General features: G+C 45.2%; 1 protein-coding gene across 1 annotated transcript in view; it reads left to right on the top strand.

Annotated features, from left to right (window-relative positions):
- mboat2a (membrane bound O-acyltransferase domain containing 2a) overlaps positions 1 to 20,178 on the top strand; it is a 140,251-nt gene that overhangs the window by 42,195 nt on the left and 77,878 nt on the right. The window contains exon 2 of the mRNA XM_036962314.1: positions 15,233 to 15,378. Coding sequence (XP_036818209.1) covers positions 15,233 to 15,378 — 146 coding nt within the window. The remainder of the gene's footprint in view (positions 1 to 15,232; positions 15,379 to 20,178) is intronic.

Here is a 20,178-nt window from a genome sequence, read left to right as displayed (position 1 = left end):
AAGAACTAGAGCGTCTGAGAACCTGTCATAAGATCCTTACAGCGAGACCAATGTCTCTTCTCGCAATCGTTTTTTTTCCTTTTTCTCTACTGTCCAGACCAGCTAGATGTGTTCTAACTGGTAATTTCTCACTCATCTCCGTGCCTTCCTGGCACGCCAGTTAATTGACAAATAACCTTTCTAGTCAAGATAATTAGCCTAATCAAGGGTGTCTTTAGCATGAGCACCATTTAAATGACATCCTGGTAATCCGCTGTGATTGCCAAGATGACAGTTAGGCCCACAACATATCAGATTAAACAGGCAATTCAAGAGCTCCAGATGAGGATCAAGTGAATAAATGCTGCAGTAGTTCTCTCTTGGCTATTTAAAATTTCAGGCTTGAATATCTCAGTCTCTTGTTTTGTGTGTGTGTGTGAAACGCCTTAAGCATCCCACCCCCAGGTGACAAGCTTCTCCTCTTTAAGTGCAGCTTAACCTTGTGGGGCTTTTGTTTGCAAACATCGTTTAGCGTAACGGGCGCTTTGAAAACACAACTTCAACCGCTCTTCGTCGTAGAATATTAAGTTATTGGTGCTGAATCTCTTTATGGTTTCTCAAATGGATCCAGGCTAAGTTTTGCTGAATGTTGACGCAACCAGAGTGTTTAAAAAAAAAAAAATTGTATGCCCTTTCAGGCAGAGTAACCAGGGCGTTTGGCATTTAGTGTTCACAAATGGCAAATCTAAATGTCTCTGCGCTAGGACCGAGCGCAGACAGCTTAGCAGACTGTCCCTTGTCCAAAAAAATGTAACTTCACAATATTCAAATGAGAAGCGTTTCATAAGATCACCTGAGTCTTCCTTCAAAGAGCTCTTCTCCGTTCATGAGATGCAAGGAAATTCTCTCTGCACAAAATGCAAATCTGTTGTCCTCTCAGTAATGTAATTATACCTGTTGATTACAGGGTAATTCTTAGTCATGACTGCCAAGTAAGTAAGAATGACAACTGATTTAATGGAATGTGACATCTGATCACCTGTAATTGAGGCAGTTATCACCTGCTCCTTTGATCCAAAATAGCTGTGTAAAAGACACACACACACACACACACACACACACACACCGTTCCTATGTAGGCATCTGTGACCACATCTGTATCTCCGTCACTTGAAGCTGACTGGCAGAATGCCAGATAATTGCTTTATTGGGACGGGATTAGTTTGACAGGGGGAGGTCGGGTAACGGAATATGTGCACGAGGGTAAAACACCACATCTGTAATTTGTGTTCCGTGCGACTCTGCCATGTCAGTATTATTATTTTTTTTAAACGTGAGACTAAATTAACAATTGTAGCCAGTATGAGTTTCACTCCAATGTCCTCTGATACTATGGCAGTTTGACAGGTGCTGTTTGAACAGCAGGTTTGTATGAACGAATCCTTAAAACAAAATGCAGCGTATACATTTTGTGAATGGCGTACATTTGTCTACTTTTACAGTGAATACGTGTACTTGCGTACTGTGCCAATGAACCTCGTCAAATGCGTCAGTTTTAATTAAATGTGAAATAAAGGGTTGTGCCTTGGCGCCCATTGCCAGCCAGGGTTTCATTTAAAATAGGCATCTCAAAAGTCTAGTGTCTTGACCACTGCTATTGGAATCGTTGTCGATTCTACCCACTGAATAACACTCACCAGTAGAATGTGTGTGTTCAGTTATGGTACTCCAGAGGAGATACTTTCGGCTCCGTGCCCTCAATTTCCAGTTATTTAGATGGATATTGCTGCTGCTTGGCGCCATGGCAGACATCACCAGAAATACTCCTCAGCCACCACCGTGGACTCCATGTACTACTTAGTGATTGTATTCCCTAGAGCTGGCTCGCAGTCAGCGTTCCAAGGCATTTTAAAGGTGTTTGATGGAGTTGAGGTTAGGGCTCTGTGCGGGCCAGTCATGTACTTCCTCACCGGTTTCGACAAACAATTTCTGTATGGACCTCGCTTTGTGCACGGGGGCATTGTTATGCTGAAACAGGAAAGGGCCTTCCCAAAACTGTTACCACAAATTTGGTAGCACAGAATCATCTAGAATATCATTGTATGCTGTAGCTTTTAAGATTTCCCTTCACTGGAACTAAGGGGCTTAGCCCGAAACATGAAAAACAGCCCCAGACCATTATTCCTCCTCCACCAATCTTTATCTTTACTTGGCTCTGCATTGGGGCAGGTAGCGTTCTTCTGTCATCAACCAAACAGATTCATCCATTGGACTGCCAGATGGTGAAGCGTGATTCATCACTCCAGAGAACGTGTTTCCCCTGCTCCAGAGTCTAATGGTGGTGAGCTTTACACCACTCCAGCCGTGACGCTTGGCATTGCGCATGCTGATCTTAGGTTTGTGTGCTGCTGCTCGGCCATGGAAACCCACTTCATGAAGCTCCCAACGAACAGTTATTGTGCTGACGTTGCTTCCAGAGGCAGTTTGGAACTCTGTGGTGAGTGTTGCAATCGAGGACACACCATTGGTATGCGCTTCAGCACTCGGGGTTCTGTGAGCTTGTGTGGCTTACCACTTTGCGGCTGAGCCGTTGTTTCTCCTAGACATTTCCACTTTACAATAACTGCGCTTACAGTCGACCAGGGCAGAAATTTGATGAACTGACTTGTTTTAAAGGTGCTATCCTATGATGGTGCCACTTTGCAATTCTGAGCTCTTCAGCTCTTCCATTCTACTGCCAATGTTTGTCTATGGAGATTTCATGGCTCTGTACTCTAATTTATACATCTGTCATCAACTGGTGTGACTGCAATAGACAAATCCACTAATCCACGTACTTTTGTGGATATAGTGTATTAGTGTATGTGCACATTTCGGAGCTGATGTCATTCCTAGCCCTCTACTTTTTCTCCAAGGCTTCAGTTGAGTCTGATCCACCTAGACTGAGATTGACTCCCTTCACCCGCTTACTTAAGCCGTCTGTTGGAAAGGCTCTATCTGTGAGGAGCAGGGCCCTAGCTAACTGGTCTCAGTGGAGACAGAAAGGCGACAGCATGCAGATGTTAGCCTACAGTGGAATCGCTAGTTAGCGATTAGTGCTGACTGGCGTTAAGCTGAGGAACTCCTGTGTCAGCCTGTTTTTTTTTTTTTTTTCTCCTGAAGTAGGGCGGTGCTTTAAAAAGCGACCGAGTAGCTGACTGAGGAGGGAGTCTGCATGGAGTGGAAGGCTCAGATAAGCAGCCTTCCTGAAACTCATTATGGAAACCGCAGGAGACATTTGTCAGTCGGTGCAGTCTCACGATCAACCCCTTAGGGCTGTCCCTCTACTGTACGTGTTCCTCTGTCACTCCCTCTTTTTTTTTTTTTACTCGTTTGTTTCTGCCTCCCTGTACTGTACTAATTCTTGTCTCACGCTTGTCTATTTTCTTTCTCAGTCTTTCCCTGTAGTCGATCTTCGCTTCACTCTGTCACGGCAGTTCTGTCCCCCCCCCCCATTCCTCTCTCGCTCTCGTCCCTTTTTATTTTAAATCTCAGGTTTAATTTAGCTCATCAGCTGGAGTTGTCGTGTAGAAGTGGAGGGAGCCAGATGGCTCTGGGGTGGGAGGGGGTGGAGGGGAAGTGTGGAGGCCTGGGAGGAGCAGAGCGCAGTCATCTTTCCTCCTTTCTCGCTCTCCGTTAGCTCTGAACCAAGCATCGTGTAGGGACACTGTAAATGTAACAACTCTTGCGTTCAGAGCCAGTCCTCATTTGTATGCAGTCGTTGCTCAGCAGCTTTCCATTGATGGTATTGTATTGGTTTGAATATATTTTTTTTTTAGAGTAGCGTAATTAAGGGTCACTTATGTCATCAACAGCCGTTGGAGAGCGGTCTGTGTGCACCTTCGACTGACCTAGTGAGAGGAATCGAAGAGGAGTTTTTATGCTAGCTGTAGAAGTGGTTTTTTAAATTTATTTTTTAATGTGTCATATGGTGTGTTGTGCAGGGTAAATGTTGCTCCATGGTAATGACTAGGGCTGTTTCTTGGAGTGGTGGAGGGAAAGAGTACTGTTCCTTAGACTCACTCGCTCACATACATGCGTGTCAGTCGTGCAGTTTTTTTCCATTCCGCAGGTACCACTTGTTGTAAAAGGAGGCCATTTAATTTCCTGACGACGCTCTAACTACTTTCCGTTTTAACAATGGCACAAGGCTCCATAGCAATAAGATACTCAACAACATGGCTAGGTGTGGGAAAGGGGTCAATGGTACGCAGACTGTGGGGGGGATAGAATGACGTGAGATTGGCGCACATTCAACAAATCTGATCTAACAAACGTGGGTTTTCGTCAAATCTGTCATGACGTGCCGATTTGTGTCTATTTAGCTGTTTTTCGCCACATAACATTTCGAAGTAGTCCCTTTTTGGGTTTAGAAGAAGTGACTGCTAAATGCTAACTCCCATTCGTATAAGCTGGTAGCATAGCTAGCATAGAAACATCTTGGTGGTAGTCGGTCTTTAAACTCTAATGCAGTTGATTGCGGATGATGAGGTGAACAATGCATTAGGTTTGACATCCATACAAGAATTATACTCAGATTTGGACATTGACATAGTGTGATATGCACACAAACAATAGTCTCAATGTAGGCACATTTTTCTGTAGGGCAATGAGGAGATTTGGGATCTTTCCCTCACGTGTTTCCATTGTTTTGGTGGAGTTCCATTCTTTACCATAATGCTTCCAAAAGTTCAGGGAAAAACATAGGCAAACACTGTGTCCTCAGCACTTGAACTAAGATCACGTTTGAGACACACTTGTTGTTTTCTGAACTCTGTGTGTGTGTGCATTCAAACAAGCTGTGAAGTGTAACATTCAAACTATCAGAAGTTCTCTTGAATCGTCGTAAGCTAAGCCACTCTCCTAGAGCGAAATCGAAAAGCGCGCAGGTTCTCTTTTCGATATACACTGTTAATACTGATGGCACAGAGCTTAACCAATGTTTGGTCTCGAATTGTATCCATATAATCATTGTTATACATACACTTTGAGAATGACCTGCTTTCAAGGAAGATGCGAAAAGAGCTTGTGTAACTGAAACACTTTCGATTATTGGTACAGCTATTGCAAATGGGTTGAGTGATTTACCTGTGTGTGTGTGTGTGTGTGTGTGTGTGTGTGTGTGTATTTATTATTATTATTATTATTATTATTATTATTATTATTATTATTATTATGATTATGATGGGAGCAAGACATCTCCCTGTATCTTGCTGCCTTTGTGTGCTTGTCTGCCAGGGACTGGCCTATAGAAGAGGTGTTCCCTGTATGGGAGTCATGCCAACAGTGGATTGGCCAGGGACTCTAGCTGACAATACCGTACTGTCGTTTCTGTGTGATACAGTCTCTTAATGATCGATACCGGCTCAATTTATCAACATCATTTGCGTAAGACATATACTTGGCTTTCACCTCTGGGTTATATAGCAGCAGTCTGCAAACAAACCCAACTTTTGTCTCTTTGCTGTTGAGAGCCATAAAGTGTCAAATAGATGGATGGCAATAAAACCATATATAGGCAAGGCAATGTTATCGACATGGTAAAAGCTTTAGTGTATTTTGTGGGAAATGTCACAACTTTAAAACCTCTTATGGCTGCGATCCCTGTACAGGGATCAACATCAGGGGAAATTTCAGTGACAACTAAAAATGCAACGTCGTAACATTAAACATTCTTGAAAATGCAAGTGTCTTACATCCTTCAAAAGATTAGAATCTTGGTAATCAAACTACGTTTTCCGATTTTAAAATAGCTATTACAGAGAACAAATCCCATGCGTTTGTTTGAGAAGAGCAATCAACAACAAACATTTTCCGCCATGACAGTTTTTACACATTCACATCTGAAGGTAAAATTATGACTTACATTCTGATATCTTGCTCTTATTTCTCTTCCTGAGGATCCCAGTAATCAAATGAAGTGTCGTTTTCTTTGATAAAATCAATTTTTATAGCTTAAAACCTCTTACAGCTCCCCCCCTATTTTGTGCAATTTCCGCCTGAAGACATACCCAAATCTAACAGCCTGTATCTCAGGCGCAGAACCAAGGATATGCACCATTTGAAAGACAACATGCTGAAGTTTGTGTACATGTGAATTTAATGTAGGAGAATATAACACAATATATCTGGTTTAGATAAAACAATGAAAAAAAACATACAAAAATAAAAATGTATCTTTAAAATGAACAAGATAAAACAAACATTCAGATAGGATGATGGGGACAATTTCAGTGAAAAACAAGAGGGCAACAGTTCTTGTGCAAAGTTTCAGAATGATAACTTCCAAAATGAGTGTGCTACATGACATGTATCATGAAGTCACCCAGGTGTCACACACAAGTAGCCCAAATGTACCCAAGTGGCCAAATTCGTGAAGGTATACATTTTGAAACGAATAACTACACTGCTCAAAAAAATAAAGGGAACACTAAAATAACACATCCTAGATCTGAATGAATGAAATATTCTTATTAAATACTTTTTTCTTTACATAGTTGAATGTGTTGACAACAAAATCACACAAAAATGATCGATGGAAATCAAATTTATCAACCCATGTAGGTCTGGATTTGGAGTCACACTCCAAATTAAAGTGGAAAACCACACTACAGGCTGATCCAACTTTGATGTAATGTCCTTAAAACAAGTCAAAATGAGGCTCAGTAGTGTGTGTGTGAGTGGCCTCCACGTGCCTGTATGACCTCCCTACAACGCCTGGGCATGCTCCTGATGAGGTGGCGGATGGTCTCCTGAGGGATCTCCTCCCAGACCTGGACTAAAGCATCCACCAACTCCTGGACAGTCTGTGGTGCAATGTGGCGTTGGTGGATGGAGCGAGACATGATGTCCCAGATGTGCTCAATTGGATTCAGGTTTGGGGAATGGGCAGGCCAGTCCATAGCATCAATGCCTTCCTCTTGCAGGAACTGCTGACACACTCCAGCCACATGAGGTCTAGCATTGTCTTGCATTAGGAGGAACCCAGGGCCAACCGCACCAGCATATGGCCTCACAAGGGGTCTGAGGATCTCATCTCGGTACCTAATGGCAGTCAGGCTACCTCTGGCGAGCACATGGAGCACTGTGCGGCCCCCCAAAGAAATGCCACCCCACACCATGACTGACCCACCGCCAAACCGGTCATGCTGGAGGATGTTGCAGGCAGCAGAACTTTCTCCACGGCGTCTCCAGACTCTGTCACGTCTGTCACGTGCTCAGTGTGAACTTGCTTTCATCTGTGAAGAGCACAGGGCGCCAGTGGCGAATTTGCCATTCTTGGTGTTCTCTGGCAAATGCCAAACATCCTGCACGGTGTTGGGCTGTAAGCACAACCCCCACCTGTGGACGTCGGGCCCTCATACCACCCTCATGGAGTCTGTTTCTGACTGTTTGAGCAGACACATGCAGATTTGTGACCTGCTGGAGGTCATTTTGGCTGTGCTCCTCTTGTTCCTCCTTGCACAAAGGCGGAGGTAGCGGCCCTCCTGCTGGGTTGTCCACGTCTCCTGATGTACTGGCCTGTCTCCTGGTAGCGCCTCCATGCTCTGGACACTATGCTGACAGACACAGCAAACCTTCTTGCCACAGCTCGCATTGATGTGCCATCCTGGATGAGCTGCACTACCTGAGCCACTTGTGTGGGTTGTAGACTCCTTCACATGCTACCGCTAGAGTGAAAGCACCACCAGCATTCAAAAGTGACCAAAACATCAGCCAGGTAGCATAGGAACTGAGAAGTGGTCTGTGGTCACCACCTGCAGAACCACTTTTTTTATTGGGGGTGTCTTTCTAAATGCCTATAATTTCCACCTGTTGTCTATTCCATTTGCACAACAGCATGTGAAATGTATTGTCAATCAGTGTTGCTTCCTAAGTGGACAGTTTGATTTCACAGAAGGGTGATTGACTTGGAGTTACATTGTGTTGTTTAAGTGTTCCCTTTATTTTTTTGAGCAGTGTATATATTTTCCATGTCAGATTATATTTTCCATTTTTTTATTCAAATGGAATGGAGTAGAACAGCAAACACACACATGGCCACTGCGCCTGCTCTCCTCCCCATTTCCATATGAAATAGCCATTGGGTGCTGTTCAGGGGAGGGCAGGCCCACATCAATGGCCGGAGTTGAATGGAACAGCACTTCATCTTAGTGACTGTTCCCTCCGCTCTATAAAATACATATGTTTATTTTATGTGATGATAAAAGGCTCATACAATACAAATATTGTTTTAATGTTTTCTTTCACAGTGATAGCGACTCCGACTGGGAGCCCCCGGTGCCAAGCTGCCAGCTCTACCTGTGCCCCCAGTGGTGTTCATATGCCACAGTTCATTACCTCAGGCATGACTGTGCATCAGGGCCAAAAGGGGACAGCATGGAGGCGTCGTTGTGTTCTGTGTTGCATGAGCTGCACCACTTGTTCAGTTTGCCTCTGCTTTACATCAGAAAGAGACTGCTATGGGACATGGCACAGGCAGCAAAATATTGTCGAGGACTTCCAAAGGGTGTACTGTTTTTTTTTTTTGTGTTTTTTCTATACATTTATTTTCTAATATTTTAAAAACTTTTTTTGTTTTTTTGTGTGTGTGTTAGAATTGCTTTTTGATATGTTGTATATAGTTATTTGCACTGTTGTGTGTGTTAGATCATTTCACCAATTCGGCCACTTGGGTACATTTGGGCAACTTGTGTGGGACACCTGGGTGACTTCATGTAAAATGTCATGTAGCTCACCCATTCCTGAAGTTATCAGTCTGAAACTTTGCACACCTACAGTGGCCCTCTTGTGTTATCCATCAAAATGATCTCCAGCATCCTATCTGACTGTGTGGCTATTCTAGTACATGTGAAAGATGATACTACAACAATAAAAAACAGAAAACGTTTGCTCTTTCTCTTTTCTTCCACCAGATCTACTGTGTTATATTCTCCTACATTAAATGAACATTTCCACAAACTTCAGAATGTTTCCATTCGAATGATACCAAGAATATGCATATCCTTGCCTCTGGGGCTGAGTTACAGGCAGTTAGATTTGGGTAGATTTGGGTATGTCTTCAGGCGGAAATTGAGAACAAAGGGATGCAGCCATAACCGGTTAACCAACTGGTCGATCTCCACGGCATTCCTAGTCGCTTGCCAAACGTTTCTGTAAAAAAACAACCCCGGTAAAGCCTTGCGTTCCTGTTGTTGTTGCTCGTTTTTCATTTATTTAGGAACCATTTCATTTGTCTGAAGGTACAAACTCTGCCTTCCCGGCCATCAGTTATACCATATAGGCCTACCGCTGTCCAATCGAATGGCTTCGATTTAGTATCTGCAGTAACGTAGCAGGCGTTAAAGAAAGCTACAGCAAAGTTGATACTGTGAGATTTCAAAATGTTTTTAAAACCACGGCTGGAGAGAGACTGTCAACAAATACTGTAATATAGATGCTGTTTTTATGACCGAGTTTAAGTTCATACTCAGCGTTGTCAACACTTAAAAAAACACTTTTTACATGCCATAAAATGCACTTTCCTCCTACTTCCACTCGCGCTACAACCAGCACTGCAGCTGAAATTAGTCGAAGTGTAGGCTTGCGTTGTTATTATTAGCTGCTTGGGTCTTTTTTTTTTTATCAAGGAATATTTCACTTTCTCTGTTCTTGGAGTAACACCATGAATTTGTGAGTGAGGCAGAAATAATGTGGTGCGACTCGAGTTTTGCCATCAGCTGGTAGACTGTGTGCCTGTTTTGGCCAGGGTTAGCGGCGGGACAGGCCCCATCAGCTCGGTAAAACTTAAAAAGCTAATTTATTTAAATATGCTCACTCAGCTGTGCATCACAAGTAATGCAGCAACTGAACTATTACCGGTGTGATCATATAGCCTACCTCCAAATATGATTTTTTTTTTTTTACATGGTCCGTACAACAATCCATTGGCAGGGCAGTTCACGCAAGGCCAGGATGCGGTGATAATGTATTGGGCCCACAGTCTACTGCACGAACCTCACTGCTACAGTATTGTTTTAATGGGTTAATGTTGCATAGGCTTATTTTTAAGTAAGGTAAAATTTAAAAATCTGAGCTGTAGATCTCGGCCTGCATTTTGACTTAGAAAGTGATCATGACTCAAAGGTTTGAACACTGTTTTACAAATGATCGCTTTAAAGCAAAACTGTTCTCTTCTCCACCTCCCTTTCCCTCCATAATGTAGACCAAACGGCCCTTCACCCTATCCACATCCTAATTATCGCCTCGTTAGCACCAGAAAGCATTCATTCCCCAAACAATGATACCGATAACAATAGAAGTGGGAGGACAACAAGAAGTCCGCGCCGCCATTGTTTGTGCTTTTCGTCCTACTGTTTGTGCTTTTCGTCCTACTGTTTGTGCTTTTCGTCCTACTGTTTGTGCTTTTCGCCCTACTGTTTGTGCCTGAAGAGAGACAAAGGACCTCTGTGTACTGTAAATATGTGCTGATATGATACTCAGGCTCATGCCACGAGTGGTTAGCGCCAGCAGCCGCTAACTGTCGCTACATCTGTTAGCCAAACCGAAGTTCTCCCGTTTACTGTCAGTCTCAACAGAGTCGAGACACCGGTTCTAAACCCAGAGGCGCAACGCCGCAAGATTTCCGGGAACGCTTGCGAAGCAAACCGACCAGGCCGGGGTTTGAGAAGTCAGAGAAATTCTTAGTTTTTCCTTTTCTCAATCTACAGGGACAACCTAGATTGCCTAGTTACAAATTACAATTACAAGTACAATGATTCTACTGTATTCTGTAAAATGCAGTTGCTGCCATGAGCTAACTGAAAATAGATGGATGTTTTGTTATGCATGTCACTGCTTCTGTGCTCAATGGTGTCGTCTCAGCTAAAGTCGCTGTCGGTGTGTCGACACTGAACGGCTACTAGTGATGGGGGGCGGACGACGCGGGAGGACGCTGGGCGGGGACTGACGCGGGAGGACGGTGGGCGGGGACGGACGGATGGGCGGACAGGCGGGCGGGCGGACACACACTGTTCACTTTAATGTTGCCATACTTTTTCACCCACTTTCAAATCAAATAAATTGTATGTCACATGTGCCGAATACAACAAGTGTAGACCTTACCTTGAAATGTTTACTTACAAGCCCTTAACCAACAATACAGTTCAAGAAATAGTTAAGAAGATATTGACTAAATAATCTAAAGTAAATCAAATCAAATTTATTTATATAGCCCTTCGTACATCAGCTGATATCTCAACGTGCTGTACAGAAACACAGCCTAAAACCCCAAACAGCAAGCAATGCAGGTGCAGAAGCACGGTGGCTAGGAAAAACTCACTAGAAAGGCCAAAACCTAGGAAGAAACCTAGAGGAACCAGGCTATGTGGGGTGGCCAGTCCTCTTCTGGCTGTGCTGGGTGGAGATTATAACAGAACATGGCCAAGATGTTCAAATGTTCATAAATGACCAGCATGGTCCAATAATAATAAGGCAGAACAGTTGAAACTGGAGCAGCAGCACGGCCAGGTGGACTGGGGACAGCAAGGAGTCATCATGTCAGGTAGTCCTGAGGCATGGTCCTAGGGCTCAGGTCCTCCGAGAGAGAGAAAGAAAGAGAGAGAGAGAGAATTAGAGAGCACACTTAAATTCACACAGGACACCGAATAGGACAGGAGAAGTACTCCAGATATAACAATCTGACCCCAGCCCCCCGACACAAACTACTGCAGCATAAATACTGGCGGCTGAGACAGGAGGGGTCAGGAGACACTGTGGCCCCATCCAAGGACACCCCCGGACAGGGCCAAACAAAAAGTAAAAAGCTAACACAATAAAATTACAACAATAATGAGTGCATATACAGTGCCTTGCAAAAGTTTTCGGCCCCCTTGAACTTTGCGACCTTTTGCCACATTTCAGGCTTCAAACATAAAGAGATAAAACTGTATTTTTTTGTGAAGAATCAACAACAAGTGGGACACAATCATGAAGGGTTACGACATTTATTGGATATTTCAAACTTTAACAAATCAAAAACTGAAAAATTGGGCGTGCAAAATTATTCAGCCCCCTTAAGTTAATACTTTGTAGCGACACCTTTTGCTGCGATTACAGCTGTAAGTCGCTTGGGGTATGTCTCTATCAGTTTTGCACATCGAGAGACTGAAATGTTTTCCCATTCCTCCTTGCAAAACAGCTCGAGCTCAGTGAAGTTGGATGGAGAGCATTTGTGAACAGCAGTTTTCAGTTCTTTCCACAGATTCTCGATTGGATTCAGGTCTGGACTTTGACTTGGCCATTCTAACACCTGGATATGTTTATTTTTGAACCATTCCATTGTAGATTTTGCTTTATGTTTTGGATCATTGTCTTGTTGGAAAACAAATCTCCGTCCCAGTCTCGGGTCTTTTGCAGACTCCATCAGGTTTTCTTCCAGAATGGTCCTGTATTTGGCTCCATCCATCTTCCCATCAATTTTAACCATCGTCTGCTGAAGAAAAGCAGGCCCAAACCATGATGCTGCCACCACCATGTTTGACAGTGGGGATGGTGTGTTCAGTGTGATGAGCTGTGTTGCTTTTACGCCAAACATAACGTTTTCCATTGTTGCCAAAAAGTTCAATTTTGGTTTCATCTGACCAGAGCACCTTCTTCCACATGTTTGGTGTGTCTCCCAGGTGGCTTGTGGCAAACTTTAAACAACACTTTTTATGGATATCTTTAAGAAATGGCTTTCTTCTTGCCACTCTTCCATAAAGGCCAGATTTGTACAATATATGACTGATTGTTGTCCTATGGACAGAGTCTCCCACCTCAGCTGTAGATCTCTGCAGTTCATCCAGAGTGACCATGGGCCTCTTGGCTGCATCTCTGATCCGTCTTCTCCTTGTATGAGCTGAAAGTTTAGAGGGACGGCCAGGTCTTGGTAGATTTGCAGTGGTCTGATACTCCTTCCATTTCAATATTATCGCTTGCACAGTGCTCCTTGGGATGTTTAAAGCTTGGGAAATCTTTTTGTATCCAAATCCGCCTTTAAACTTCTTCACAACAGTATCTCGGACCTGCCTGGTGTGTTCCTTGTTCTTCATGATGCTCTCTGCGCTTTTAACGGACCTCTGAGACTATCACATTGCAGGTGCATTTATACGGAGACTTGATTACACACAGGTGGATTGTATTTATCATCATTAGTCATTTAGGTCAACATTGGATCATTCAGAGATCCTCAATGAACTTCTGGAGAGAGTTTGCTGCACTGAAAGTAAAGGGGCTGAATAATTTTGCACGCCCAATTTTTCAGTTTTTGATTTGTTAAAAAAGTTTGAAATATCCAATAAATGTCGTTCCACTTCATGATTGTGTCCCACTTGTTGTTGGTTCTTCACAAAAAAATACAGTTTTATATCTTTATGTTTGAAGCCTGAAATGTGGCAAAAGGTCGCAACGTTCAAGGGGGCCGAATACTTTCGCAAGGCACTGTATGTACTGTATTCTAGTCACGGCTCTACTGCTGTACACTCCTTTTTATTTTCATATACTGTCTATACACCTCATGGTGTGAAAAATAGATATCTATCTCATTCTGATACTTCCTAATTTCTTTATTTTACATTTGTTGATAGTGTGTGTATTTTTGCATCACTAACTCACACCAAATGGCTTATCAAACTGTGCTGATCATAATCATGGGGGGAATGGGGGCTTCCATTCTTACCGTTACCCAACCCTCCAGCCCCAGTCAATCTGGGTAGTGCCTGGTAAAGCTGCTTTGACCCCGCGCTCCGAGACCACACTTTAGGGAATGAAACGGGGCCGTGTCCTCCCCCTCTGTGCTATTTACCGCCCATTTGGTTCCAGTGACTCTGTTCATTTACTCAACTGCTTGTGTGGCAGGGGGCATTGTTTTGTAGATGAATACCATCTTGTCTGTCAAATGTTAACCTACGTACATTCTCCATAGCGGTTTCAAATCCAAAGCCACAGTATATTAGTCGTGTGTGTATAAAAAAAACAGTCCTACTAGTGAGCAGAGTCAAGTAGGAGATGCTCGGGATCAGTTTGTCTATTTTTTTCCTCAGTCTTGCTTCGGCATCTTCCCCTTGAGCAATGCGCGGACAACGTAGCGCGGCACTTAGATGGGTAAGTAAACAAGCGCGGAGGCTCCTGAGACCGGGTGGTGGTGGTGGTGGTGGGGGAAGAGTGTTGGACGTACAGTAAGCCGAAGGCAACCTGAAAGCGTTCCAAATTCAATCTGGGTGCCCGGGCCGTCAAAACAGAGGCGTGTGTGAATCTGCACCCCCCCCCCCCCCCCAAGTGAAGAATGAGATTCACCGTGGAAACACTGGAGGATGAGAGGAACCAATGGATGAGGCTGCGGTGGAGTTGACACGCACATCAAGCGAAGTAACACACACACACACACACACACACACACACACACACACACACACACACACACACACACACATTATCTAAATAGCCTAGTCACAGTCCTAGGTAAATAAATAAATAATATACATTTTTATATATCTATATATGTGTGTGTATATATAATCTTGAAGAATAATTGCATTGTACCATAGCAGTCCTTTTGGAATACTCTTGTGTGTGGGAATGAGAAAACAACTAGTCACTTCTCATTGTAGATTGGATGTGTGGCCACAGTTACTATGCACACTTTGTCTCTTTGCTTTTGGGTGCCGGGAATCACTGAAAGGTAATAGGTGAACAGGTGATCGTTGCTGTCCCTGTTGTTGACTTAAGCAGCCCGGCGGCTCCTGCAATAGTTCTGCCTGCTGCAATCGATAAGATGGGCTATGCACTGTGTGGGTGTGTTGGCGTGGATCTCGGTTCATCCTTGAAAGAGCACCACCAGTCTCGCGTTGAGTTGACGTCGTTTTGGCTTTTATGCCAGGCTTTGCTCACATGGAATAAACAAGAGGAAACCAAACCGGTTCCCGGAAAGATCTAAAAAAAATATATATATATTTTTAAAAATGTGTCCTCTATGCCTGCCTTAACCAGTTATCAAGGCAAACAAGAGCCTTATCAAAATCTTGTTCTATCAACAAAGTGTGTCCTCCCATGTTGCATTGCCAGCTCCCACAGTCTGCCTGTCTGTCTGCTGGAAAAAAGGCACTGTTCTCACTCTTGTAGTGAAAAATGATTTATTTAGGATGGTACAAAACTCACTAACGTTGTGACAATCTCCTTTGTGTGTCTCCTCACCCAGGTGAACTTTGTGGTGTGCCAGCTGTTTGCCCTGCTCACAGCCTTGTGGTTCCGTCTCTATCTCCACCCCAGTAAGGCCAGGCCTTTCATCAGGCATGTGGTGGCTACACTACTTGGCTTCTACCTGGCCCTCTTCTGCTTCGGCTGGTGAGTACTGTGTACTGTGTACAGTCCTCTTCTCACCCGCTCCTCTCCAATTTCTGCTCTAATCTCTGGTTCCCTCCATCTCTCACTCCTTCACACTTCCTTGCTTCCACGCTTTCCTCCATCCATCTTTCTTTGAGCCTGAGCGCCCTCTCCTCCACCTGTCTCCCTCCCTCCACTCATCTCTCCTCCACCTGTCTCCCTCCCTCCACTCATCTCTCCTCCACCTGTCTCCCTCCCTCCCTCCACTCATCTCTCCTCCACCTGTCTCCCTCTCTCCCTCCACTCATCTCTCCCTCCCTCCCTGCCTCTGCCCTCACTCTCTCCATCTGTCACGGGCCACGGCAAACTGGTCGATGCGTGAGTAAATTATATTCAATTAGGGAGTTGTGGGCCCGTTGTAAATGACCTGATGTCCCTTGGCAGTGTGCCTCTCAGGGTTCAGTCTGTCTCTGTGTGTACTGTCTGTGTTGACAGCAGGCTTGGGGGAAATGCTGAGGCATTGCAGCAGCTCTGAGCATGTTTGATGTGATTCAGGGACATGATATTGGGGATAATGTTGTGGTCCAATCACATTGTGTGATGGCTTTTAGTGTAACTAATGTCTCTTGTTAGCCAGCGGTGAAACGCACCTTAACGGCTTTATAACACAGAATATGCAGAGAAAAAGTGGTACCAGAAACGCAGCAGGAATTCCTATCGCTGTAGTTTGACAACCACTGATCAGTCATCCCACTGACTGACTTCATCACTAACTACTACTGCTACCACTAAATTCTGTCATTGACTCACTGTCTGACACACACACACACACACACACACCGTCTCTCTCTCTCTATCACACACACACAAACACACCGTCTCTCTCGCTATCACACACACACACACACACACACCGTCTCTCTCTCTCTCTCTCTCTATCACACACACACACACACACACACACACCGTCTCTCTCTCTCTCTCTATCACACACACACACACACACACACACACACACCGTCTCTCTCTCTCTATCACACACACACACCGTCTCTCTCTCTCTATCACACACACACAAACACACCGTCTCTCTCGCTATCACACACACACACACACACACACACACCGTCTCTCTCTCTCTCTCTCTATCACACACACACACACACACACACACACCGTCTCTCTCTCTCTCTCTATCACACACACACACACACACACACACACACACCGTCTCTCTCTCTCTATCACACACACACACCGTCTCTCTCTCTCTCTCTCTATCACACACACACACACACACACACACACACACACACACACCGTCTCTCTCTCTCTATCACACACACACACACACACACACACACACACACACACACACACACACACACCGTCTCTCTCTCTCTCTCTATCACACACACACACACAAACACACCGTCTCTCTCGCTATCACACACACACACACACACGTCTCTCTCTCTCTCTCTCTATCACACACACGCACACACACACACACCGTCTCTCTCTCTCTCTCTATCACACACACACACACCGTCTCTCTCTCTCTATCACACACACACACACACACACCGTCTCTCTCTCTATCACACACACACACACACACACACACACACCGTCTCTCTCTCTCTATCACACACACACACACACACACACACACAGTCTCTCTCTCTCTCTATCACACACACACACACACACACACACACACACACACACACCGTCTCTCTCTATCACACACACACACACACACACACACACACACACCGTCTCTCTCTCTCTATCACACACACACACACACACACACACACACACACACACACACACACACACACACACACACACACACACCGTCTCTCTCTCTCTCTATCACACACACACACACCGTCTCTCTCTCTCTCTCTATCACACACACACACACACACACACACAACGTCTCTCTCTCTCTATCACACACACACACACACGTCTCTCTATCACACACACACACATACACACCGTCTCTCTCTCTCTATCACACACACACACATACACACCGTCTCTCTCTCTCTATCACACACACACACACCGTCTCTCTCTCTTTCTATCACACACACACACACACACACACCGTCTCTCTCTCTATCACACACACACACACCGTCTCTCTATCACACACACACACACACACACACACCGTCTCTCTCTCTCTATCACACACACACACACACACACACACACCGTCTCGCTCTCTATCACACACACACACACACACACACACACACCGTCTCTCTCTCTCTCTATCACACACACACACACACACACACACCGTCTCTCTCTCTCTATCTCACACACACACACACACACACACACACACACACACACACACACACCGTCTCTCTCTCTCTCTCTCTATCACACACACACACACACCGTCTCTCTCTCTATTACACACACACACACACCGTCTCTCTCTCTATCACACACACACACACACACACACACACACACACCGTCTCTCTCTCTATCACACACACACACACACACACACACACACACACCGTCTCTCTCTCTATCACACACACACACACACACCGTCTCTCTCTCTATCACACACACACACACACACACACACACACACACACACACACACACACACACACACAGTCTCTCTCTCTCTCTCTCTATCACACACACACACACACACACACACACAGTCTCTCTCTCTCTCTCTCTATCTCACACACACACACACACACACACACCGTCTCTCTCTCTATCACACACACACACACACACACACACACACACACACACACACACCGTCTCTCTCTCTATCACACACACACACACACACACACACACACACCGTCTCTCTCTCTCTATCACACACACACACACACACACACACCGTCTCTCTCTCTCTCTATCACACACACACACACACACACCGTCTCTCTCTCTCTATCACACACACACACACACACACACACCGTCTCTCTCTCTCTATCACACACACACACACACACCGTCTCTCTCTCTCTATCACACACACCGTCTCTCTCTCTATCACACACACACACACACCGTCTCTCTCTATCACACACACACACACACACACTGTCTCTCTCTATCACACACACACACACACACACCGTCTCTCTCTCTCTCTATCACACACACACACACACACACACACACACACACACTGTCTCTCTCTATCACACACACACACACACACACCGTCTCTCTCTTTCTCTATCACACACACACACACACACACACACACACACACCGTCTCTCTCTCTCTATCACACACACACACACGCACACCGTCTCTCTCTCTCTATCACACACACACACACAGTCTCTCTCTCTCTCTCTATCACACACACACACACACACACCGTCTCTCTCTCTATCACACACACACACACTGTCTCTCTCTCTCTCTATCACACACACACACACACACACACCGTCTCTCTCTCTCTATCACACACACACACACAGTCTCTCTCTCTCTCTATCACACACACACACACACACACACACCGTCTCTCTCTCTATCACACACACACACACTGTCTCTCTCTCTCTCTATCACACACACACACACACTGTCTCTCTCTATCACACACACACACACACCGTCTCTCTCTCTCTCTATCACACACACACACACACACACACACACACACACACACACACACACACACACACACACACACACACACACACCGTCTCTCTCTCTATCACACACACACACACCGTCTCTCTCTCTCTCTATCACACACACACACACTGTCTCTCTCTCTCTCTATCACACACACACACACACACACACACACACACCGTCTCGCTCTCTATCACACACACACACACACACACACGTCTCTCTCTCTCTCTATTACACACACACACACACACACACACACACACACACACACCGTCTCTCTCTCTCTATCTCACACACACACACACACACACACACACACACACACACACACACCGTCTCTCTCTCTCTCTATCACACACACACACACACACACCGTCTCTCTCTCTATCACACACACACACACACCGTCTCTCTCTCTATTACACACACACACACACCGTCTCTCTCTCTATCACACACACACACACACACACACACACACACACACACACCGTCTCTCTCTCTATCACACACACACACACACACACACACACCGTCTCTCTCTCTCTATCACACACACACACACACACACCGTCTCTCTCTCTATCACACACACACACACACCGTCTCTCTCTATCACACACACACACACACACACACACACACACACACACACACACCGTCTCTCTCTCTCTCTCTATCACACACACACACACACACACACCCTCTCTCTCTCTCTCTATCACACACACACACACACACCGTCTCTCTCTCTCTATCACACACACACACACACACACACACACACCGTCTCTCTCTCTATCACACACACACACACACACACACACACACCGTCTCTCTCTCTATCACACACACACACACACACACACACACACACCGTCTCTCTCTCTCTATCACACACACACACACACACACACCGTCTCTCTCTCTCTATCACACACACACACACACCGTCTCTCTCTCCCTCTATCACACACACACACACACCGTCTCTCTCTCTCTATCACACACACACACACCGTCTCTCTCTCTCTATCACACACACACACACACCGTCTCTCTCTATCACACACACACACACACCGTCTCTCTCTATCACACACACACACCGTCTCTCTCTATCACACACACACACACACACACACTGTCTC

The sequence above is a fragment of the Oncorhynchus mykiss genome, chromosome 25 (assembly GCF_013265735.2).
Source record: "Oncorhynchus mykiss isolate Arlee chromosome 25, USDA_OmykA_1.1, whole genome shotgun sequence".
NCBI lineage: Eukaryota > Metazoa > Chordata > Actinopteri > Salmoniformes > Salmonidae > Oncorhynchus > Oncorhynchus mykiss.
This window is presented reverse-complemented; position numbering and strand designations above follow the sequence as displayed.